The 24,885-nt window shown below is 42.4% G+C and overlaps 3 protein-coding genes across 3 annotated transcripts; 2 read left to right on the top strand and 1 right to left on the bottom strand.

The window, feature by feature from the left end:
* The first annotated feature begins 601 nt into the window (after window positions 1-601).
* ppp1cc (protein phosphatase 1, catalytic subunit, gamma isozyme) lies at window positions 602-4,056 on the top strand. Its single transcript, XM_034596388.1, has 7 exons — window positions 602-1,022; window positions 1,422-1,553; window positions 1,742-1,972; window positions 2,185-2,289; window positions 2,525-2,748; window positions 3,019-3,153; window positions 3,384-4,056. The coding sequence occupies exons 1-7, from the start codon at window positions 968-970 to the stop codon at window positions 3,471-3,473; spliced, it is 972 nt and encodes a 323-aa protein (XP_034452279.1). The 5' UTR covers window positions 602-967; the 3' UTR covers window positions 3,474-4,056.
* Window positions 4,057-4,684: 628 nt separating this feature from the next.
* pptc7a (protein phosphatase targeting COQ7 a) lies at window positions 4,685-15,288 on the top strand. Its single transcript, XM_034596390.1, has 6 exons — window positions 4,685-5,264; window positions 7,376-7,555; window positions 9,376-9,574; window positions 11,784-11,907; window positions 12,000-12,129; window positions 13,151-15,288. Exons 1-6 carry the CDS (start codon window positions 5,063-5,065, stop codon window positions 13,207-13,209), a joined length of 894 nt encoding a protein of 297 aa, XP_034452281.1. The 5' UTR covers window positions 4,685-5,062; the 3' UTR covers window positions 13,210-15,288.
* Window positions 13,339-24,288, bottom strand: rad9b (RAD9 checkpoint clamp component B). Its single transcript, XM_034596387.1, has 13 exons — window positions 24,055-24,288; window positions 23,785-23,911; window positions 22,687-23,708; window positions 22,106-22,176; window positions 21,772-21,909; window positions 21,528-21,642; window positions 21,214-21,313; window positions 19,830-19,936; window positions 19,556-19,662; window positions 18,614-18,678; window positions 18,180-18,302; window positions 16,449-16,665; window positions 13,339-16,084 (listed from the first exon to the last, which is right to left on the bottom strand). Exons 3-13 carry the CDS (start codon window positions 22,718-22,720, stop codon window positions 15,947-15,949), a joined length of 1,215 nt encoding a protein of 404 aa, XP_034452278.1. The 5' UTR covers window positions 22,721-23,708; window positions 23,785-23,911; window positions 24,055-24,288; the 3' UTR covers window positions 13,339-15,946.
* Between the last annotated feature and the right edge of the window lie 597 nt (window positions 24,289-24,885).

The following is a 24,885-nucleotide window of genomic DNA, read 5'->3' as shown; positions in this document are numbered from 1 at the left end:
AAACGTTAAACTCACATTTCACAGCAGTAGTATCCTCTGAAAATGTTGCAACTCAGAACAAAGTACAAAAAGGAAGCATGTAAATTGATCTGTCAGTATTTGAACTGCAAACATTCTTATTTTGGTTATCATCACCATCATTATTATAATTACTATTATAATAATAATTACTACTTATTTTACAACTACTTAATAACCAAATTGATGAACTAATGCTTTTGTCGTATTTTTACACTCAAAAACACATCTTTATCTGTTATACAGGTAGTGTTATAAAAGTCAGTGCCATGAAGTCACTGTAAAATACTAAACCTTTACATACAATATATTTTAGATCATAACTGCACGTGACAATACGTCAAGGTGAAAGAAATGTGTTTTATAATAATAATGATGATGATAATAATAACAATGTGGTTATACATTGTGCTGTCCCTATATAATACTGACTTTTATGATAATTAGATGAATACCTTGCAGGGCCATTTGTGTATGGAAAGAGGCTGGTATCTGAGGACTACTGCTCCTAACAACTAGTGAATAATCACATTGATCACCTTCTTCTTCTGGGCTGGAGACATCCCTCTCCATCCAGACCAGTAGGGGGCAGCAGCGGCGCAGCGGCAGCGGCAGCCTCCTTGAAGCTGGTACAAGGTGCGGCAGAGAAAAACAGAGGGGACACCATCGCTAGCTCGCGGCTAGTTCGCCTGACGTTTATTTTTTCAGTCCCTGCTTCGTTCCAAAAAAAACCCACGTTGGATGTGATTATTTTTTGTAAAGTGCGATTTTTTAGTAGATTATTAGTTTGTCCAAAGCGTCGACGTGCGGCTCAAACAGAAGCAGGGGTCACATCCACATCTTCACCCTCAGCCGAAGCTAACGTCAGATAGCTAATGCTCGGATAGCTAGCGGACTAGCTTTCACCACTGTGTTAACGCCAAGACCCTGATTCGACTCCAGCGTTGCGATGGCTGATGTTGACAAGCTGAACATAGACAGTATCATCCAGCGGCTTTTAGAAGGTAAGAGGACGCGGTGGGTTGTTAACACGCTGCTGTGACAGGCGCTAACTGCGGCTAAAGCTCCACTGGCGCATGTTTGTCAACATTTTGTGGAATAACTAGCCATTAGCCAGCTAGCGTTATTTATTATTCTACTCTGCTAACGTCAGTTTCAACATAACGTGTCTCTTGGTTGGTAATGTCAGTGTAATCTGAAGGACACGAAATCCACCCGGCCGAAGACACACTGTATTACACATTCATTGCGCAGTCAGGCGCCTCATGTAACTCACTGTATGATCACATTTTGCCCCGCACACACTCAGCCCGGAGCTGCTCTGTACCAGGCAGTGTAAACTTATGCTGGAACCGCGTTCAGCTCGACGTGTGTGCTGACTTTTGTTTGTTGTCGTGCCGCAGTCCGAGGAGCAAAGCCTGGCAAGAATGTGCAGCTCCAGGAAAACGAGATCCGCGGATTGTGCCTCAAGTCTAGGGAGATCTTCCTCAGTCAGCCCATTCTCCTGGAGCTGGAGGCCCCGCTCAAGATCTGTGGTATGTATGGTTTGTGTGTACATGTGTGTCCATCAGAAAATAATGGATGGAAAGTACATCTGTAGTATGTAGTCATGTGAGAAGCATCTCTGGTTTCATTTCCAAAGGAGACGATTACAAATTATGACTCATCTGTGTGTTATTCAATTTGCTGCTGTGGATGTATAAAGTTATCCTTGTGCTTATAGGTGACATCCACGGGCAATACTATGATCTGCTGAGGCTGTTTGAGTATGGAGGCTTCCCTCCAGAAAGCAACTACCTGTTCTTGGGCGACTACGTGGACAGGGGGAAGCAGTCTCTGGAAACCATCTGTCTTCTGCTGGCCTACAAAATTAAATACCCTGAGAACTTCTTCCTGCTGAGGGGAAACCATGAGTGTGCTTCAATCAACAGAATATATGGTTTCTATGATGAGTGTGAGTAGTATTTACTGAAGTCAGTGACTAAAATGTAATGTGCCATTGACAGGATCAGAGTTTTTAATTTTTATGTTGCATAAGTGCACCTATAATTAAAATATATTAAAGTCATAATGGCGTTACACATACGTAACATCAGTGGAAGAAGTGTTAGCATTGTTATGAGATAACAAAGAATTCTTATCTGTTTTGTTGTCTTGATGTTTTAGGTAAAAGAAGGTACAACATCAAACTCTGGAAGACCTTCACAGATTGTTTTAACTGCCTCCCTATCGCCGCCATTGTTGATGAGAAGATCTTTTGCTGCCACGGAGGTGGGTTCCTTTTTTTTTTTGGGGGGTGTTTTTTTTCTCCCCTCATATTTACATTAATTCCGCCGTTGTTTAGTTTCATGCACAAACTTTCACCATTTGCCGTCAGCTGTTCTTATTTGTCCTTCAGTAATGCTGTTTTGCAGTTTTTGAGTTGACGTAGGCTTCACCCACGTGTAATGGGTAATGACCTCAATATCAGTATGTTTATTTGTACTTTCCCTGCGGTTCCATCTAGGACTGTCACCTGACCTTCAGTCCATGGAGCAGATCAGACGCATCATGCGCCCCACTGATGTGCCTGACCAGGGTCTGCTTTGCGATCTGCTCTGGTCTGATCCAGACAAGGATGTTTTGGGCTGGGGGGAGAATGACAGAGGTGTATCTTTTACCTTTGGCTCAGAGGTGGTGGCCAAGTTTCTGCATAAACATGATCTTGATCTGATCTGTCGTGCCCATCAGGTAATCGCAATCCTCTTTTCCACTGTAAACAGCATTGTGATTATGTAACGTGGCTCTGTAATGGTGGGTCATTGGACACTGATACACTTGATTCATGGAAAGCAGTACGTCACACATTGTGCAAAGAACTCTATACACACTGTGTACACATTGTTTCCCAGACTGGAAGAGAGCAAAGGCTGAAAAAAACCATACACATGATTTTGTGTTGCACTAAGAACGCCTTCGGAGTCGTGTAACCTGTCTTTTCTATTCTTATCTCACCCTCAGGTCGTTGAGGATGGCTATGAATTTTTCGCAAAGAGGCAGCTTGTCACTTTGTTCTCAGCACCCAACTATTGTGGGGAGTTTGACAATGCTGGTGCTATGATGAGCGTGGATGAGACTCTCATGTGCTCTTTTCAGGTGATGTCTCTGCTTGTGCATCATTGGTCAAATATAGCTCAACTGCTCATACAACATTCATTTTAAAATACTAATCAATAATTGTAATGCAGTTATTTTACGATCAATTTTGTTATTTTTATCAATTTTGTAACTTATTTTGATCATTCAGAAATGTAAAAATTCACAGCACAAATGTCAAATGTTTTTTCTTGGAATCTCACCCCCTCAACTCTATATTCCTTTTGTAGATTTTGAAACCAGCTGAGAAGAAGAAGCCCAACGGCAGCCGTCCCGTGACTCCACCTCGCAACATGGTCACCAAGCAAGCCAAGAAATGAGAGGCCGGGTGTGGAGGCAAATCTCCGGAGTCTCACTCCTCTGTTCTGCTTTCGTCTTCTGCATTCGAAGGATTGGTAATTCTTCATGCTGCCAATACTGAAACGATATCCACTCCTACACGATGAAAGCAAATATTTTTGTTGTTTTGTCCACAGGGGTAAATTGATATGTCACCATGAAAACCTCAGGTGTTTTGCACTCCATTTTGCAGCTAGTCTTTGCCACATATGACTGTTCAATCAGGAAAATATAACAATATGGCTACTTATGCACAGGAATGCCTTGTTTGAAGCTGTGCACAATTTTTCCAGTTTGTTTCATGTTTTATTTTTTGTTTGTCATATTTTTCCTCATCGTTAATAATGGGTATTAAAGGTTATAAAGCCCATTGGGGAAAGTCACAAACACCTGTTTACTTCTTTAAACTTTATTTACAGTTATTTTAGTCTGTGTTGTAGCACATTGACTTCACATTGCATCATCACATTTTTAAACAAGTCGTGTGCAAAATTAATGAATAAGAAAGCACTCTTGTAATGTCTAAATCTTTCTAATAAACTTTGAGTGTATTTTAGGGGGAAATGGTATCTGGGTGTCTTTCTTGTTCCTATGCTACAATGTTTGTTTACCAAGAACCCTTTTTTTATCTTAGATCTGACAAGAAACCAACTCACTAACAACAACAGCGTGGAACACATAACAGGAATTTGAAAATTGATTTTCTTTTTCGAAGGAAATGAAAATAAATTACAACAATAATGGATAAGACACTGTAGCAGTAATAACTTGTAACAGATATTCTGTTACAAAATAATAACAGTGGACTTCAACATCTAAGTTTCCCAAGACCCCTTCATGTCAGAAGGGGCTCTTCCATCAGTCAACACCCACGAGGGGGAGACGGAATATTCTGCGAAGTACAATTCACACTGTTAAATAGGTGAATTACCCAAGAAATGTTATTTGTGTTATTTTTCTGGAATGACCGGTTTTCTTTTGTTATTTCTATGAAACACGAGCTTATTCTCACGTGTCCTGTTTTCCCCTCTGTTTCGAACTGTGCCTGTTCTTTTCATTAGTTTGTACCCGTGACACCGCTCAGCACATGGTTTTATAACCTGTGAATAAGATGCGACTGAATAGTGTTACTTCCTTATAAGGAAGCGTGGGTTGCGTAATCTCGTGTCGTCAGCGGTCACAAGACCAAGGGGAGAGAGAGAGAGAGAGAGAGAGAGGCAGCGGAGGTCGGCTGTGTGTTTGTGTCCCAGAGGCTCAGCAGGCAGCGTGGCTATGGAGAACCAGCACCTATTGCTCTTCTGGAGCGGACCGGGCGACTGTTTCCTCTGAGTTTCTCTCGGCTTTTGTGTGACGCTCCCCCGCGGCTCGTGTTTACTCCACCAGGGGGGAAGGAGGCTCGTTGTCTCGGTGCGTGGCGGCTGCTGTCGGCGGCTGTGCCTGCGTGTGTAGCGCATCCTCCAGCCTAGGTTAGCGGGTTAGCTCGGGACAAAACACTGCGCTCCCCGTCGACGCTGAGCTAGCAGGGGCTGCTCGCTAGCTAGCTCGGCGGAGTGCTGGTGCGCCGAGGGGGATGTTGTCCGTGCTGTCGTACGGGAGACTGGTGGCCAGAGCTGTCATCGGCGGACTCTCTCAGACGGACAGCCGCGACTACAGCCTGGTGACGGCGAGCTGCGGCTTCGGGAAGGACTTCCGGAAAGGCATCCTGAAGAAAGGCATGTGCTACGGGGACGACGCGTGCTTCATCGCCCGACACAGATCCGCAGATGTTCTGGGTGAGTTGTCTTTGTTCAGTTCGCTGTGGAGACCTCAGCCAGGCATCCCTCTGTGTTCACACTGTGACGGAGGTGACAGGTCAAAGGTCACCGCCTCCAGCCCAGCTCATGTGCAGAGTGTGGGATTTAAATGTATTCATAATTATGTTTTCATGAGTCGCTTGAAAACCAAGATTTACTGCGTTTTCTTGACCTTAATACATCGTTAATATCTACATGTTATTGTTCTTCACATGTGAGTGTGATTTGTGTCCAATCGTTTAGTTTGGCCCTTGAAAGATCATATCAAATTAAAATGGGCTTGATAGGAAGAATGTTCCCCAGCCCTATGTTACCTAAAGGCCACAGATTCTCCTACTTGTGTGGAAAGAGAGGGGGGAAGCAAGGGGTTCAGTGATCTACTGCTAGATGGCAATAAATCCTACACTGAACCTTTAAGTTAAGCTTTATTTAGGCTTATAGGTCCATATCAGTATTAAAATACAAAATAATAAATTACAAAATATAGCACTAAAATATATAATGCAATCATCACACAGTGATTGAAAATGCATACAGACATTTGTTCCAGTGTTTCCAGGAACAAGATATGTTACTGTTGTCTCGGTTAAGGCTCTAATAATTTTCTTTGTCAGTTAATCGAAACATAAAGTTTTGTGTAAAATTAACGTGCAATGCTATTTTTACCTCGTTCACTGTCCAATACAATCATGCACTTTTTTGCCAGCTTTAACTAATATATATATATATATATATATATATATATATATATAAAAGATTGCTTTATTTGTTGTTGTCCCTTATCTTTTGAACATTTTGGAGATGCACAGCAAATTTCATTGTACAATTAACAATGACACTTAAGGGATTATATTCTCTTATTCTAACATCACTGCACAGTTGTTGTTCAGTATTGATCACATCCATCACAGAGATACACCCTTGTCATAAACAAACTTGACCCTGAACCTCTGAGCTCATTCCTCACACCAAATGTCTTCAGCAAACAAAAACTAAGCAAGGTCTTAAAGTCTGCAGTATTGAAGGTTGATCTAAAATTAATCCACAGAAGCCTTTAATCTCATATAAACAACCTGCTATTTAATATCTCTGCAAATCTACTTTACATCTCTGCACACTGAGTTAATCAAGACTTGCAAGGAAATATACAAACCAGGGCATCGTTTACATCAGGTTGTTTCTGGATGGTTTTTGGAGGGTGGATGAGTTGCAAAGCTGCGTGTGTGCTCTACTGGCAGGCCTGGCTCTCTGCTACATTCTGCCACAGAGGAGACGCAGTGGGCCATCCTTGTATGGTCAGCGAGGCAGATGCTGGCGTCCCGCGAGTAATGAGACTAAAGTTTCCTTTCTAGAAAAATCTTGGACCTGGCCAAAGGCTCCTCTGGGAACATGTGAGCCTATTAACCTTCAAATCAGACAATTAAACCTTCAGAACATGCTTGGTAAACAACATGCTAAAAAAATAGACGAGGGCTTCAATTATGAAATTTCTGCTTTTAGCTAAGGGTGCAGAGTTTAATGTATCAGGAGAGTGTGAGAGATAAATGTTATTAGTGGGCCTGAATCGCAACAAAGGTCAAGTGGTTTCTCATTACTTGAAACAACCCCCTGCATTTTTAATTATCCCCTGTAAATGACCAGTGGGACTTTATATAACATTACCAGAATGAACTGAAAGCACGACAGGTCAAAGACACTGCTCACGGATGCAGGTGGTTTCACTCAGTCTGTGACAGTTCCTTATTTTAAGAAACACAGTTTTTTGTGTACTGTGTTTACTTTTTCACCTCTGTGAAAGTTCCTTTTTGGGTTTCTGTGTTGTGCAGCTGCGTGGGATCCTTCTTGTGTCTCTCTTGTCAAACTAGTCTGAGGAATGTCAACAACGATTACTGTATTCATGTTCTCATTGTCGCTTCAAATCTTTACTGTCTTAATGGGAACATTTGGTTCCCTGTGGGGTTCAACATTCAGCATTGTGTAAAATATGATAGCATGATGGAAGCTGTTTTTTTTTAAACTAAAAATAGAGGAAGAAAATATTAGTTGCTGTCATTGAATCAACACCTTTCTGTGTTATGATTTTTTTTTAGGTGTGGCAGATGGGGTAGGTGGCTGGCGAGACTACGGCGTGGACCCGTCACAGTTTTCGGGTACGCTGATGAAGACATGCGAGAGGCTGGTGAAGGAAGGTCGCTTCGTTCCCAGCCACCCCGTGGGAATCCTCACGACCAGCTACTACGAGCTGCTGCAGAACAAAGTGCCACTGCTGGGTGAGTGAAGCCAGTTTGGGGTCCACTTATATTAGTTTTAAAGCACATTAAAGTTGGGAGGACTGAAATACTCAATGTTTCTGAGAATAGATCCTGTAAGTATGGCCTGGTACATGTACACTGTCTTGTACCTCAATACAGTTTCCAAGGCTTCTCAGGTCTCATTTTCTGAAGCATTCGTTTTAGACATGTTTTCATTGTTTCCCCCCTCGGTGCCGTTCACCTGGTTTAAATAATCACTAAACTCATATAGAGCCTCCTGAGCCATACACTCTGCTGGACTGTGTATGCCAACCTATGCCTGCCTATGAAACCGTGCATTTTCCTTGTGGTTTGGGTCAGAGTTTACGATTTAGAGTTGGGTTGTTTATTTCCGCCGGTTCAGATTAGTGGTGGCTGGATGGAGATTTTTGCTACATGACTCAGAGAACAGACAGATCCGATTAAGAAATCCTGGGAATGTCCCAAGTCCCGGCCTGCCCCGTGCAGTTCACTTCCATGATCCCTTTCCTCCTTTGCGCCACTTCCCGACAAAGAAGCATGCACAAACACGAAGCATCAACTGGAGGAGTGTCTTTACTACCAGCGCTCTGTCCTTGTTAGTTTTCAGTACTTTTCCACCCCGTTATCACATGTGCAGCAGGGCAAACAACACTGCATTGTACTGCTAACTTCACAGCCGAGGGAATGTTCTTGAGGCTGGCGGCGTGTGTAATTGTGCTGCTGGAGGGAAAACAGAGGAGACGGGAGAGTGAGTCACCGTGCGTGAGAGGTTTTGAAGGTCGACCCCAGAGAGCATATTTCGGCGGGCCAGATGAATCAGCAGCAGGGTGTGGCAGTACGATGTCCACCCTTTCCACCAGCTCATGTTTCTTCTTCACTGTCTCCCAGATGGTGGAACTCACAAAAACAGATAAAAACTGCTTATTGTAAGTTTGTGTATTCAGGCTAACCTCAGTCATCAGTCTCCCTAATGCACTTTAGATAGGCATCTCTCTGAGGAGCTGTAGAAAGTCAACAAGAGGAGAAGTTGGGGTTTCTATTCTTCCATTTCATTAAAGTTTAGATTTGAGATATTTTGGAGGTATTGTAGTCTTTATTGATAGGACAGAACACTCCCTCAGGGAATTTGATGTTGAAGGCCAGCAGCAGACAAATGGTTTCCAGAGACTGCTTCCCCCTGTCAACATAGTCTCCCAGGAACAGGTAGTTGCTAGAGGATCATTCTTTTGAAATACAACTATGGAGATTTTAATAGGCCCGTTTTCATATGTACACAGGTCTTTTTCTATGTATTGTTGGTGTTTCTGTAGCACACAAACTGTGTTTTAGGTCAATGAGAATGGAGCTTCTGCAAAAATTCATACAGGTTGAAGATTATTTGAAACTGCATTTTCAGTGTTTTCATGTAGACATGATAAAAAGAGCTTTTGACTTGTAATGTCATTGTTGTGAGCCAACTGAAAGCGTGAATAACCTTTCTTCCGGCCCCTGATTGGCCATAATGGCTTCATGATTAGGGTTCTATTGCTGCCTGTTGCTTTGGCATGCTCTTTATCGCGCATGACAGCTGTTTTTTAAGAACAGAGGAAGAAACCCCTAATTTTAACAGATGTTTTGACTTGTCACAAGGAAAAGATCAGGTATAAATAAGGAAATAAACAATGACGGAATTCTATTTATCTAATATAGTTGTTACAATCACCTGTATCCTGCTAATGATCTACTGATGATGATTACAGCCTATTTGCATTTGAGTATATTTCAAACTTTTGCATTGAAATTGAAAAGTAATAAGTGTGTCTGCTTGATGTCTGCAGGTAGTAGCACAGCCTGCATCGTGGTTTTGGACAGACAGAGCCACCAGCTGCACACAGCCAACCTGGGAGACTCAGGCTTCCTGGTGGTGCGGGGAGGGGAGGTGGTCCACCGCTCAGACGAGCAGCAGCACTACTTCAACACGCCCTTCCAGCTGTCCATCGCTCCCCCCGGGGCTGAGGGCGCCGTCCTCAGTGACAGGTGAGACACCCGACAGGGGGAACTACCCTGCATCTGCTGTAGTCCCAACTTAACTGAACTTGGTCCATTGAGCCGTTCTCAGACATGAACTAATTGAACAGTGGATGGACAGCAGATCATACATGCATTCAGCACAGCAGATGTGATAAAGCCCAACACATCCCTATAACAACACGCATCACGTGCACACAAAGACAAAGACTCAGTAAACTGCCCTTCAGAACATTTAGTCCCTCGCATGCAGCAGTGTGTAGTGAAAGAAGCGACACTGCTGTACTGTGTTGAGCTGAGAGTAGCAGTGTGTCAGGGGGCCACGTGCTGCGGTGTCCCGTTAGTGTGGCGTGCCAAGTGGCAGCAGCAGTAGTCGTCAGCAGGGTGGCTGCTGGATGTTTGCCAAGCTTTCCCTCTCACCCTGGTCAAAGTCTGTGTGGCCTCATGGGTCAAGTGAAGTGGCTGCAGCTAATCCTGCACCAGCGGCCACACCTTTTCACTCACTCTGTCCTTAATTCAGGTTCACTATTCTGAGCCTCTTTTTAAAAGTGTTTTCTCATAAACTGACAGAAGATGAACGAGAACTGAGTGTCGAGCGTTAATTTGATTTCTTGTAAATGACCCCAGTTTAGTTTCAGCTGACGCGCAATGAGTTCCACTGGCTGTCGTGGATTTAATGGGATTCTTTTTCATTTTGTGCTTTAGTCATTTAGTTGAAGGATTTAGCGCAGGAGGAGATTAAGCTTTCAGTCTGAGATCAAAACAAGAATCCAGGGGTCAAAACTGAAGTGCATTAATGTCCTTCCTGCGACAGAGGGAGGATGGAGCATGTTGATGTCGTAGAGGGAGACTCTGACAACATGCACCTGAAGAAGAGATATGTTTTCAAGCTCAACATGCAGGGGACTGGTTATTTATAATGCATTGTGGGAAAATTACAGTTGCAAATGTTTAAGTTGTCCTGCAGTACGGTTGTGAAATGTATTTAGGTCATATGGTCAGAGAGTAAACAATCTTCTTGTTAGGATAGAAAATCAGACATCACTGCAGCACTGTGTTTGGAATGATCAGGCTAAAAAAAGAAAAATGCCAAATATTGAGTAACATGAGTACGACTAAAACTCAAAGCCTGGTTTCTATCTCCATCCGAACCAGATTTCCGATCTATCAGTGTAATTATCTGTGTTTTGAGATCATTTGAGTCACAAGTGAGTATGGCTCAGTGACGGGTTTAACAATGGATGACAAATGCAGACATGGCAGCTAATTCATTCCTTTTACAACTGCTCATAAAATGTATAAACTTACAAGGGATATTCTCCATCTTGTCCTATGTTCTAAAATTATAAACAGATTCTGCATGTGAATATGTAGAATCTGTAGGCTTCAGGTTTCTGTTTCTAGTTTGACCAATCACGGTTCAGCAGGGTTTGGTTGCCCGGAGGTAAACAGTCTACACTAGAAGCCCCAAAATATTGGCCGTTGCCCCCGCAGGCTAATTCATCGTCAGACGAGGGGCTCTGAGATTGACACACAAACCATTTATCCTAATTCAACATGCACGCCTCACTCTGGGTTCCCATATTGTGTGTGCACTAGTCTTGTTCTGTGAGTTTACCCGTCTGCAGGGGAAAGTTTTTTCAGTTTTTTCAGTTCAGCTTCACCAGAATCCCAGGACAGGCTGTTTCTAGGAGCTGTGGCTTCATGTGTCTTGATGCAGTTTGAGGACAGTTTGTACTGAATGACATTCGTGACTGATGAGGGGCTGTGCAGCAGGGTCAGGGCATTTTCCAAGAAGCAAACTTGACACTGGCAGACTAACTTGGTTCCTGCCTCCATATGTTTGTTGCTCCCGTCATCATAATGGATGATAGCACCTTTTATTGGACCTGGGTGTTCTTTCCAAAACCATCATGTGATGATTCCTGAATTAATCCTCATTCAGCATGTGATTAGGTTTCCGTAGCCAAAGTGGAATATCTGCAGCAAGTGGGAGTCCAGCCTGTCGGTGCCGGTACGTTCTCCTGTGGGGTAGAGTAACCTGCTGTAATCAGTGAGCATTCCTTCAGAATAAGAGAAGCTGGGTCAGAGGCTCATGTTACTCTACCAAGTCCAACAGGACAGATTTCCTGGGAGAACATTTTAATTTGAACACTGTTACTAAAATTATAGCATTGCATGTGATCTCTGCCTGACTCTATTGTGTCATTGCCTTCAGCCCTGACGCTGCAGACAGCTCCTCCTTCGATGTCAAGCTCGGCGACATCATCCTCACCGCCACCGATGGGCTCTTCGACAACATGCCTGACTACATGATCCTGCAGGAGCTGAAGAAGCTCAAGGCAAGTCCCAAACAGGTTTGCAGGTGGGAGTGGAATCAAAAATATGTCTGGAATACAAATGTCACGCCTGCTTTGTTTTTTTGGCTCCTCAGAACTCAAATTACGAGAGCATCCAGCAGACGGCCCGCAGCATTGCAGAGCAGGCCCATGTTCTGGCATATGACCCCAACTACATGTCGCCTTTCGCACAGTTTGCCTGTGACAATGGACTGAGTGTAAGAGGTGAGTGTCTCAGGTCCACGTGAAGCTAATCGACACTGATGCTTGTTTTTTATTTTATTTTTTTATTTAATCTTTATTTATTCAGGCAGTCAGAGATTTTTTCTTTTTCAAGAGACCTGAGAACAGGAGACGTTCAAAATCAGCAAATTAATACAACAAGGAGTTGTTTAATAGAAGCAACAAGGACTTAATTAAAACTATTTGAACATGAAAAACATCAGATAACAAAGATAAAATCACCAAAGGGAATGTAAGACTACTTCCATATATATATATATATATATGAAAAGTGAGAACACTAAAGTGTTTTTAATCTCCGCCAAATCACGTGAACATTCACTGGGCATTCCGGTGTAAACTGTAAGTTTATCACAATCTGCAACAGGAATTGTCCCAGATTGCCTAAATAATAGTTTGCCCCCTACGCATGTAAACAGTTGTATGATTGTAAAATGCAGAATTAAACTGCACACTAGTGCTGTTAACAAAGACAACAGAGTCAGCAACTCTTGCAATTGATGATCCATGTTGCGTTCTACACTAGTAGCTGATGCTGGTTGTTTTGTTCAGGAGGGCGTCATGTGATAGGAGCCCTGACGACTCAGATAAATTCACATCATGAAAAAAAAGACTCAATCAGCAAGAGGTTTTTAGTGTCTGTGTCATCGTTTCCAAACATCTTTGTTTGCCCTTACAAACTAAAACGCTGCACTAAGACCATTAATGTTTGCAAACTTCTGTTTTAGTGGCTCTAAAACTAGTAGTGTGGATGCCAGGCGTATCCGTAGCGGAGTTGATGCATTTTCAAATGAAAACATATTAATGTGGATGTAGCCTAAAGCTGCAGTTGTGGGGCAGATTCCAACTTATTCCATTTAAAAGGTGCATAAAACCTGAACCCAGTTCTGCCAACATTAATGCAAGTGTAGGGATACCTAAGGTGATGTAGTTACTGGATTGTGACCTAGTGCTCTTCAAAAATGTCATGAATCCTAACAAGACACTGCTTTTTATTGTCCAGGAGGAAAGCCGGATGACATCACCGTGCTGCTGTCCATAGTGGCAGAGTACACCGACTAGACTCTGCATGGAGCTGTGACGGGGGGGGGGCGTCTGCCTCTGCAGGTGATGAACTGCTTTGATTCCTGCAGGTCAGGATGAAGGACTAACGTCAGATGCTTTCCTCCACCTCTGCCGGTACTGCTCTGCCTCAACTCCCAACTGGCAACCCCCCCACCCTCTAAAGAGAGTGTGAAGGAAAAAACCTCCTACACACCCACTGCAGTGTGATGCTGTACATCACAGAGCTGCTGTATAAAGAGGAGCAGAAGCAGGACACATCCTCTTGGCCCGGCTGCAGCGTTGGCATCTTTGCAGTGCTCCAGTGCTCAGTGGATAATCCCATTGGCCGAGATAAGTAGACGTTAGGCATGTGGGAGATGAGGATCCTGTCTGACGGGGATAACTTTTCTCTGGGCAGGGAGGCAGTTGAGATTCAGAGACGGGGGTGGCAGATGTAGCCAGATGGTAGGTGGCAGACTGTTGGAGCAGCCCCCACACACTGGGCTTTGACACCAGTAGTGTCAAAAAATGGAAATGCACAGGAAACGGCAGCATTAGGGCTTAATACATGGGAAGACTTGTGCAAGTGGATGTTCATCAAAGGGCCTGGAACCTTGTATGTGTGTGCAGAGAGCATATGTTAAATACTATTATATGACTTGTGTGCTGTTCTGGGATGTTTTGTAAAAGTTTGCAAAAAAGTAGTGTGTGATGTTTCTACATGTGTGGTTAGTTACTTGGGGCAGGTTGATCCAATAAGACTTCATGAAGAAGATCGGCAGCTGCCTTTTCCAGACCAGTGAGTTCACGACTTGCACACATTTTGATACTTCATGGGAAGGATATTTTTTTTGTTGACAAGCCTGTGGAGATATATATTGGGTCAAACTGATGCCCTCCCTTTAATATCCCAGCTGCTGTTGCTGAAGTCTTGGTTGTGATGACATGTCATGTGTGTGTGAATGTTTTCTGGTCGATGAATGTACTCATGTGCTCGTCAGTGTGTATGAAGGATGTGAAGGCTACAGACTTCTCCATATCCACTGGGCTTAATTGGTCTTGCAGCCTTAAAACGCACAAGCTTGAAAAGCATATTTGAAAATATAGCTCAACACAGCGGACGTTGGTCATTTGACCAAATGTATTTTTGTAACCTGTTTGTTCAGTGGGGTTGTTGAATTGTTTGGACTGATCACCACATTGCAGTAGCTTTAGAAACTTGTTCACAATCAGTGTGGTCCCCTCTTCTCTCTCCTCTCTGCTGTAGAGCTCCAGCGGCACATTCATAACGTCAGGTCACTGCAGGTTTCAAGTGAAAAATGCTCATAGTGTTTCCATTACATCACCACAGATGTGCACTCTGCATTTCCTACAGTTCTTACCCACAGTTAAAAAACATTTCTTTAGAAAATCCATATTTATTCTTAATGTTATGATGATAATGTGCCTTGTATCAGGTGTCTGTGATACTGGCAGAAATGTCCGTAATTCTTTAAAATGCCCGACCCTGTGTCGGGTACAGAGCCTGAAACTGTCAAAGTAGCCATAAGAGAGGAAACAGCTTATGTCTTAACACTGGGCGTTTTCATCTACAGCAACATTCAACATTCGTTTTTCTCTTGAAATCTGCTGCTCTGTCTGCACTCGGTCCGGAGCTTAGGAATAGTGATAAAGCCATCATCCCCTGCTTAGAAAATCCTCCACATCACTGTTTACAATCTGCACTGTCAAACAAGCCGTTTCCTGGCTGAATCCCACGCGTTCACACTGGGAGACGGCAGATTCAGACGTCTCTGTGAGATGAGGCTGACGGACAAGGAAGAGCAGATTTGGGCAGAGGGAGCAGCTAATGCTTAAAATGTGAGTTATAACTGTTAAAGCACTGAGGACAATCTAAGTAGCCTTAATGATTTTACAAAGCAATTCTCCCAGTCAGACCTGGTGGTTCCTGCTCCCTGACTCTTCCCTGTCGTCTCCCTTCCATTTCATCTCTCTACTTTGTTACTACCACAGCATGGACCCCACTGTATCCAGATCTGTTCTCTGTGAAGAAGCATTTTCAGATCTGTACAATATATGAATAAAGGGTATAGTATTTATTATCCTGTTGTGTTTGGTGTCTTTGATTTCAGCGTCAACCGGCTGTCAGGTTTTTTTTAGAAGACTATCAGATGCACGAGTATTGCAGAGTACATCAAAGAGGTATCTTTTTCACAGGCTCAGGCTACATGCCTCTAAGGCGGAATTTTCCCATCATCCCATCTGTCCCATTTAACTCTTCATAGTGTGTACTTCACTGAAGTCAGCCCAGTATAAGATCATTGTTAAGAAGGTGTGTGCACTGTGTGTGTACTGTGTGTGTACTTCCACAATCCTCAGACAGTCAACAGACAGGTGTGGCATCTTCACACTGTGGTTATGTTTTCACAGACGATACATAATTGTTATGACTCATGTATTTTACACAATGAAACAGCCAAAACTAATTAGTTTATATACACTTATTACAAATAAGCATCGTAAATAGATTTGGTCATTTCCAACTGAACATTGTGGGGAACCTGAACACTGAATATAATTTAAACATTTAAGTTAAGAACAAAACACCTACAACCAATTTAAAATGCAAACTGCATTGAGTATGTATTATATGGATATATTAATATAGTTGAGCATAACTTGTTCTGACTACAGTTGAATCGTAGGGTCTACTTTTAGGTCCAGATGATGAAATTCACATCCCTTCACTCTCTTTTCACAGTGAAGGGCTTCTTGTATAGTCTCCCTCCAAATCGTCTTCTGTGTCACTGTAACAAGCCAGAACAGGAAGACTGACATCACAGCCATCGTCTTCCTGCTCTGACGCCAAAGCCCTGAACAGCAGGGAGCAGATCTACAGAGGAAAACAGACGACATGTGTTATTTAAACAATATTCTATTATTTTAGGACTCAGTTGCCTCACTTTTCCATTTTTGATGAACAAAAGTGTTCAAAGTTAAATCCTAAGAGGACTAAAAGAAAATAGTGCTGGGTCACTAGAAACTGGTCTGAGAAGATAATATTGTTGTGATCTCTCACATCCTGTAAGCCTGCTTATCTTGGTCAGTGGTGAGGTATTATGGGTATACTTCCCAGTAGAGGTCAAGTAAAACACTCCACAATGCCAACCGACCTGTCAACACTGTGTAACATCAAGGGTATAGAGACCACTTGGATTCCCAGTGAAAATAAGGAAGTAACTGGAAGCCCTTGTTACCATGGTAGACGCAGGAGTTGCCATGGCACTGGCCTCATCAGGTACGTCTAGTCCGTGAGGATCGTCAGCTGAAGACAGAAGGTGCATGAGAGCAGGTGGGTTGATGATAGGGCTGCCCTGACTGGATGTGATCAGCTCCATCACAGCAGGAACATTCTGGGACTCCCTGCTGTCTCCCTCATGAGAGACCACAGGTAGAGCAGCAACATCTGCACATCTGGGAACACACACACACACAATGTCTGTGGCAAGAGGTAATGACCGGTTCCTGAGCAGAGGAAAAATAGTCATAACACTGTGCAAGGTAAAGACAGCTCTGTTCCTCTACAGACTTCCCAGTGAACACAATGCAGTGAGTCTTAATGAAATTGGATCCTGAGGATGTGGATTATCACTGAGCCTGGTGAGGAGTTGTGGAGTGAGGTTTATAAAGGCACGACTGATGGAGGAAGAGCAGAAGAAGAAATTCCACAAGACACAGACAAACATGTTAAAAAAGTGGGCATCTTTTTTAACAACTTGAACAGAAAATGTGTGATTTGATTTAAACACATTCAACTGTGTTGTTCTAAATTATAAAAGTATGTTTTGCTTTTTCCCCCCAGAATTTAAAATAAAGAGAGATATTAGTATGTGTATGAGGAGTTGAGTAATATTTTGATAATAGAATTGTCAAATAGAGTGACTAGGGTGATGAATCTCTCCCAATTTGAATATCGCTATTACTATTGTGTGATGATGAATATTTACTTTCATTAAGACATTTGTGAACAGAGCGTATAGTTCTCTGCATGTAGTCATCAACTGATCCTGAAAGTGCATGCCTAAAGCTCGCTATGAGCAAACATAACAAACCACTCTTGTGCATGTAACCACACTACATGTCATCAACCTCACAGAAGCAACCAGACCAGAGGTTTGAAGAGGAACACAACAGGAAGAGGTAAAGAGTACGTGCATAAGTTCATAAGTCTCCAGACCGCCTCTGGCTTCATACTTAACAAGGCCCTGAGAAAGAAGGTGGGAATGTTTTGTCCCAAGCACGACCCGAACAACAAGAATACACTGCATTTGTTCCAAAACATAATGGAGGAAAGGAGTGCAGGAGAAAGACAGGAGCACTGAAACGCTGCCTGCTCATCAGGTCAGTGATGTCCCTGCAGACTTCCAGCAGTGCACACAAGCAAAGCAAACTACAAATGACCCAGATGTTCAGCAGGACATTGGGGACTGGTGTGACCAGATCCACCCAGAGTGCAGCGGTACAGAGTTTGAGAGAGGGTTAGCAGAGCAGGACAGTGACGTTGGCAGAACAGCCAACCAGGCTAGCATAACGGAGATGAGGGGATTAGAGAACGTCACACAGACAGGCTTCTAACCCCACACGTCCTGGGCTTGCCCTATTTATGTCTGTTACAGGCACAAGGCTGGCTGCTGAAACACTATGCCCTCTTAGGAAGCTAAAAACAGCCAGTGAGGGCAAACCGCCTCAGCTGGAGCCAGGAGAGAGGCTCAGGTAGAGCCCCTGTGGGAGGATTGGATTCTACTCTCTAATAGATCTGAGAAAGTCGGCCTGCACAGACTTCAGTGGTGACAAGGACGATAATCTGGTGAAAATAATAATCAAATAGATCTTACCCTCATCTGTGCCACTGTGCTGAGGGTATAACAGATCACAGTTATTACAGAGAGGATTAAAAGCATGTGGCTAGAGATGATAGTGTTAGTTACCTGGGTGAAGTGGGGGCCGGGGGGCCGACAGGCTGAGAGGGGCCCGTGTTTTCAGAGTCGATCAGAGTAGCCAGCAGTACAGTGGCCTCTAGGACCATGTCCTCCATGGAGAAACACACAGGCCTGCAAAGCACATTCATAATACACTGATGTATCTCTGACTGAAGCAGAAACCTATTAAATCCAACTTTATCCAATCACCAGTATCTTTCACGGTTTTACCAGCCAACAGCAAATCTCTGTATAAGTGGTCACTTAGTGAAAGGACTGGTAATATAATTAGACTCATCTGCCACAGTTGAAATTGAAATGCCATGAATTTTGAGGTTGTCTGGTGTTAATTACACACTTGAGTGCCACAGACTGACGTTGGCCTCTGTAATTTGAGATACAAATGCCACTCAAGTTAATCACGATGGCAGAAAGGCACTTACTTTCCTGCAGCAGCAAAGTGGACCGACACTGGAAGACAATGTGACTCCGCAAAGGACAGAAAACCCTGGAACAACCAAATGGTAGAAATTCCCTGGCATAAAACGAGGACGTACTTGTCACCACTGTAACATTTTAATAGCTGATCATTTTCAAAGCAGTGCTGTGACTTGTTTACAATGATCAGGCTAAAGAAAAATACTAAAGCTTGAGTAAATTGAAGGCGACTAAAATTCAAAGCCTGGTATGTAATCCATCCAAACCCGATTTTCCAAAACCGAGACTCGTCTGAAGGCTAATGAGGAGCTGCACAGCAGGACGTCCAAGAGACATTCCAAGACATTAGGGACAAGAGCTGAGGGTGTTAACGCAGGTCATGAACTGGACTAACTCAAATGCTGTTTATCCAAATTTCCAAATGGCCAACCAAGCTCTTTTTCCTTTGTTTTCTAAACTGGCACAGAAAACATTTGGACACTGCAACAAACTTTGTAATTACTGAGAATGCCACTCTGTAAATGACATTATGTTTCTCCAACATAACATGTTTTGCTGTTACTCACGATATAAATAGTTTAAGACTGATTAAAGTTGAACCAGCTCTTAAAAACAAACACATACTTGGCTTTGAAGTTACACGTTTCATTATGAAGTAGTAATTTGTAGCCTATAGTTTCTGGAACCCGTGACTTCAATTACTTTTTCCATGACGTGGGTTAACATGCGTCACTTAGGTCACAGTATCTTTGCTATAAAGATGAATCACATGGCTGAGGGGAAAAGTTCGCATGAAAATGATATATGCAGACACTGCTACAGAGGCCTTTTGACACTGGAGAAATGTGACCTGTTAGACATGAAATGCTCCTGTTGAGACAGTCACACACACACATCATTTTTTCATGTGACAGGATAATGGGAGCCTCCAAAAATAACCCTGTTACCCTCAACTCCTTCAGACAGAAGGTTATGTCTGAGTCCGCTCCGACCTGGAAGGAGTCAAACTCATCAGGGTGTAAGGACATCTCAGTGTACATCATCTTCATGTGATCTGTCACAGGGGTGCATCCAAGGTAGACATTTTAGAATTTGTTTGACCGTGGTTGAAGAATTTGATATTTTATATTTCCATTACAATTAAACATGTCAATCTCAAAACTGGTGCAACCCCAGTATTATCTTGGGCCTGAGCCAAATCAGAGTGTAACATCAGCTCACCGTTTCCCGCCTCGTGGTAGTTTCTCAGAGTGAATCTCAGAGGAGTGGCAGACAGAGTGATTTCCTCCAGGGACACTGGGAAATGCAGTACCATATCACTGAGAAGTCTGCAGAGGTAGAGAGCAGAACAAGCACTCTCAGAATCAAACTCCGAGAAAGATCAAACAGGATCTACTGATGGAGGATGGTTTTCCAAAGACTAAATGCTATTAATGTGACGAGGTATTATTGTTTATGTCCTTGTCAGTCTGGTTGATTAAACTGGACTGCACTGAACAGAAGGTGTTTTAGGGGATTCATCTGTCAGCTGTAAGTAGAAAACATCCTCTCTCTGCATACACTGGACTGCTGAATCCATACATATTATTAATAACACAGTAATTCTATTTGTTTTTGTTACTTGATTAAAGATGGATTTTTATAATTTACAAGTAAAAAAATTGTGATCGCAGAAAGGACATTCACAGTAATACTTTGTGCTCATTAAGAAACCAGTCTACAAAACCACTGCACCTTTGAAAACGTTGTGGGAAAAGGATTTGGGCACTTCCTTTCAACAACGTGATTGGGATGAAATGATTGGTGTTACTAAAGAGATCTCTAGAGACATCAGAATGAGCTTAATACAATTTAAAACCATCCACTGATACAACTAGTACCCTAGAGATGCAGGAATAGATTATAAACTATAATCATGATTATAGTATCATGATTTGCAAACGAGGAAATGGAAGAGTTGCAGAAGGCCCATTAATTCAGGAGAGGGTTTCAGAGCTGGGTGGGGTGGTGGCTTTTGAAAAAAAATATCATATAGACTGATAAGCCAGGTTGAAAAAATACATTAGTGGAGAATGTTTCTACGATTTCACTCATTACAGGGGCCTGAATGAGGACAAGTCTTTTATTTGTGTGTACTCTTATCAATTGCAAATATAACCCTCTGAGCTGTTGGCAGTTATGAATGTGAAGGGATGGCTGTGACGACAGACCTGAACAAATAGACACTATTTAATCTATTCTGTCAGGACTACAATTTTCATGTGACAGTGGTACAGTGGACAGGTCTACTGGACATCTCTTATTTTCACACTGATGTCCTTACTTCAGTCAGACAAAAGATTTTCTAGTATTTTTAGATTTTGTCTAGTGTGTATGGAGATGATCTATTTGTTGCTGATATTTAATTTCTCCTCTGTATGATGCTGATTCGGAGATTGTTGTTCTTGGATCGTGAAAATATGAAAAGTAAAAAAGACTAAAGACATAAAAAAAGATTTTGTTTGTGTAGAAAGGGTCCTATTAAATCAGATGTGGCTTTGTAGTTTATGTGATGGGTTTGTAACAGGAAGTGCAGGCTCCAACTTGATAATAGTGAGGTGCTAACCTAGCAGGGGCCTTCAGCACATTGGGGCAGAGGTGTGAGGCGAACTCCGCCTGCAGAGCCTCACTCTCCTGGAAGCGGAGGCTGTAAGTCTTGGTGATGCCTGTCACAAAGGCAGACAGATTTGCAGCACACTGCCATCAAGTGTTGACAGTATGTAATACAGTGTCCGCAGCATCGTGTTGGTGTTAATAGAGGTCATTTAGCTAATTCTGCGTTTCAAGGAAAACTATTTCTTGATAAGCAATGAGGTTTGTAGAAATTCTTTCCTTCACCCCACACGGATATCTGAAGGTACAAAATGTAATGTCACATACCATGTTTGCAGAAAAACTGGATTATCACTCGGTCAGTGGGAGTGCTGATTGTTATCTGACATCGTTCGACATTACGCTCAATGGCAGTCAAACACCGGAAAAGGGGTAGCACTGACTTGAAAACAAAAATATACAGATATTAGACAAGATGATCATCACTGTTTTAACACTGTCATATCATCATATGCCATAACATAGCCTGGTCAGTTCTGGTTGTATTAGACTTCCACTACTGACTGCATACCTTAATGACCAGTTTGCATTTGATGGTTTCACGGGCCGGCTCTGAGCCAGATCCCAGGCTGTAGTGTTGGAAGAACATTGGCGTGAAAAGGAAGCAGGCATATGCAGAGTGAGCGGCGTTCACTGATCTCAGCGCCAACTGTGGGACAGAGAGGTTCAATTCAGGTGTTCGGTAATCTGAGAGGGAGAAGGGAGGTGGCAGGGGCCCAACAAATGGAAGCCAGGTGTATAACATCCATTTTGTTTCAAATAGAAGGGAGGGGGAGAAGGTAAAACCTTATTCCTGGCTGCCGCAGGGTTTCAGAATACTTCCAGTAACAGTTGGTGCTGCTCACCCCTTTAACCATAGGATCCAACCACAGCTCTTCTCCAATCCGTGACAGGGCATGAACAGCTTTTCCAAAAACTGCAACACAACAAGGTGTCACCAGAGTTTAAGGCTAACAATACACTGTTGTCTTTAGAAGTCATTACGATACTGTATTAATAATCAAGTTCATTACAAATTACTAGTTTTTTCTCCAGAAGAAAGAGGGTCAAGTGCATAGAATACAAACACGCGCGAGCACACACACACACATTTGAGTTTCTATAACCTCAACCTTAACCTAAACTTAACCTTAACCTTAACCTTAACCTTAACATTAACACAAACCCAAACCATAACCTAAACGTAACCTCAACCTTAACCTGAACATTTACACACAGACACACACTAGCAGCTAATTAGCTAGCATATCTACTAAGAAGCTAAATGAAGCTACATTAGCTGAGCTAGCATTGCCTTCAATCTTTAAAAATGGTTTCAGAAACCTTATTAGCTGCTACAATTCATTTACAAGTTAATAATTTAAATTAACATTTGTCATATTGAATTTCACACTGTTCATATTATGATAGTCTTGGTTATTTCTACCTTTTACACCATTTCCCTCGAGGACACACTTCATACTTGCTGTAACTCAACCAGGAGCTCAGAGAGCAGATGCTAACAGGCTGATATGCTAAATAGCTTAGCTGAAGTAAATACAGCCATATTGACATGAGGCTAGTTTAGCCTGAAGGCGCTCAGTCACATATAGAAATGTAATAAATGTATTAACCTTAAGCTTTATGTACTGTTTTATTTAACAGGGACAGTCAACATTGTTCTACACCAGTTAGCATAAAGCTAGTAGCAGATGTTATAGTAAAACTGTACAGAATAAGTTATTAAACTAGCTAACTAGTAGGTAGCGCAATAAAATATAACATGTAAAGGTTTAGAATCACTACATACAAATAAAGAACGTAGCAACATTAATTCATGGAATAATGCTTCCTCTAATGAAAACTACATCAATCTTCATTTCCATTTCAAGTGGTGAAAAAGTCCAAATAAAACCTGTATCATTAACACATATACTGTATAATATAAATTCTGACTAAGAACTCAGTGACAGTAGAATATCCAATATCACAATCCAATATTTATTATTGTGTTATGGATGGTAGCATGTTAAAGAATAGAAGAACACTTTTAACAACAACTACAACCAAACATCCAACAAACAGAAGTAGGACTGTGAAAGCAGCAGCTTCTAATATGTGGAGTGTTGTATGAAACCACGCCTGCACACCATTCTTTGTAAGGAGGACATTCAAAATTCATATCTGAAAAACTGTGCAACCAGACAGAAGGTGTTAGTACAAAGATCAACATAAACCCTCATCGTATAAGGTCGTTAAAGCCGAGTTAAACCATCCGCCATCATATCCCTCCTCGGTTGACTATTTTGGGAAGTATGACATCAGGATTGGCTGTGCTGCTGCTGCTGCTGCTGCTGCCTTTCCTCTGCCCTTGTGGCTTCGCCCTTGCCTCCACATCCTTCCCTGCATCCTGTGTAAGTGTGCTGCTGTCTCCACGCTGATGCCCCCTCCTGCAGGAGGGACTCTGACCTGGGAGACATACAAAACACAACATGAGGCTGATGGCAGCGGTCAAAGTTAATGTCTGGGACGTTTAGATCCTCACCTGACTGGACACACGAGTGCAGCACATTGAGATAGTGCTGCTTCATCTGGCGTCTCATGTGCTCGGTACTGTACACATTAGCTATGCTGCAGAGGAAGCGTCTCTGTCCAGCTGTGAGGGCAGGGTGCTGAGACAAACACCAGAACTGATGTGATGGCAGTGATCTTGTTGCACGTGACAAATATCATAATGATCTCATTTAAACCATTTTATAGACATTGAACATGACAAGATGAAAACTGAGCATCTGTTCCAGCTTCAGGCGGTTACCTGTAAGAAGGGTGCAGACATCACAGATTTGGACATGTGTATTGTCTTCATGTGCTGACCGCCTGCAGGCACATGTGTGTGTGTTCCTCTGCACATCTTTCTCCCCTGCTGACCTGGTGAACACTCCAGGCCTGGCAAGGGAAACAAGTCACAAGACAATGCCTCATTTCCGACTATTTAGATCATCTGTAGTGTTACTGTGTTTAAGCAGCAGAGTTTAAACATAACACTACTGGAAAGGATTTCATTTCAACCATTATTATATCGTATTATAGCAACATTATGGGTTTACTGGATTTCATCAGGTAAATGCATTGGTAAGAATAAACATGTTTCTGGGTGATGCACCCACAACTCTGTTTCCCTAATGTGAATTCACTACATAAAAATGATTACTTTTTGTCTTTACAATTCTGAGGTATTTAAACTTAACCTAAGCATATTCATTTTATTCAGATTTATACTTCTACTCTGGTACATCCAGATGAAAACACAATATACATTTTTTTTGTTTTTGCCCTTAAAACTTTATTAGATAGCATCATAAGAGAGCGACAGAAAATGTAATAATAATAATAATTTAGATTTATTTTTACAGGACTTTTCTTTAAAAGTGCTTTACAAAGAAGAAACAAGACCGACAGTTTGATCAAATGAGAACGTATGGGAGAGAGGAGGATGTTGTGCAGTAAACAGTCTGGGTGGCTTGGGCTCATATCAGGGATCCAGTGCTCAGGTCAGGTATGTCCATGTGTTATGTACCCTGACATTCTGCCTTTTCATGCGCATTTATTCTACATCTGTACAGTTTACTAATACGTTGTTTTATAT

Source organism: Hippoglossus hippoglossus, chromosome 9, assembly GCF_009819705.1.
Source record: "Hippoglossus hippoglossus isolate fHipHip1 chromosome 9, fHipHip1.pri, whole genome shotgun sequence".
Taxonomy (NCBI): domain Eukaryota; kingdom Metazoa; phylum Chordata; class Actinopteri; order Pleuronectiformes; family Pleuronectidae; genus Hippoglossus; species Hippoglossus hippoglossus.
The sequence above is the reverse complement of the archived record's forward strand: the minus strand, read 5'-3'. Positions and strand labels throughout refer to the sequence as shown.

Bases quoted from the DNA above. Each gene is read 5' to 3' on its own strand.
- pptc7a (XM_034596390.1), top strand. From the start codon at position 5,063: ATGTTGTCCGTGCTGTCGTACGGGAGACTGGTGGCCAGAGCTGTCATC. The intron at 5,265-7,375 runs GTGAGTTGTCTT...ATTTTTTTTTAG, and splicing joins CAGATCCGCAGATGTTCTGG to GTGTGGCAGATGGGGTAGGT. The intron at 11,908-11,999 runs GCAAGTCCCAAA...TTGGCTCCTCAG, and splicing joins AGGAGCTGAAGAAGCTCAAG to AACTCAAATTACGAGAGCAT.
- rad9b (XM_034596387.1), bottom strand. From the start codon at position 22,720: ATGAAGTGTGTCCTCGAGGGAAATGGTGTAAAAG. The intron at 21,643-21,771 runs GTATGCAGTCAG...TTTGTTTTCAAG, and splicing joins AATGCAAACTGGTCATTAAG to TCAGTGCTACCCCTTTTCCG. The intron at 16,085-16,448 runs GTAACAAGGGCT...TTTCCTCTGTAG, and splicing joins CAACTCCTGCGTCTACCATG to ATCTGCTCCCTGCTGTTCAG.
- ppp1cc (XM_034596388.1), top strand. From the start codon at position 968: ATGGCTGATGTTGACAAGCTGAACATAGACAGTATCATCCAGCGGCTT. The intron at 1,554-1,741 runs GTATGTATGGTT...TTGTGCTTATAG, and splicing joins GGCCCCGCTCAAGATCTGTG to GTGACATCCACGGGCAATAC. The intron at 3,154-3,383 runs GTGATGTCTCTG...TTCCTTTTGTAG, and splicing joins CTCTCATGTGCTCTTTTCAG to ATTTTGAAACCAGCTGAGAA.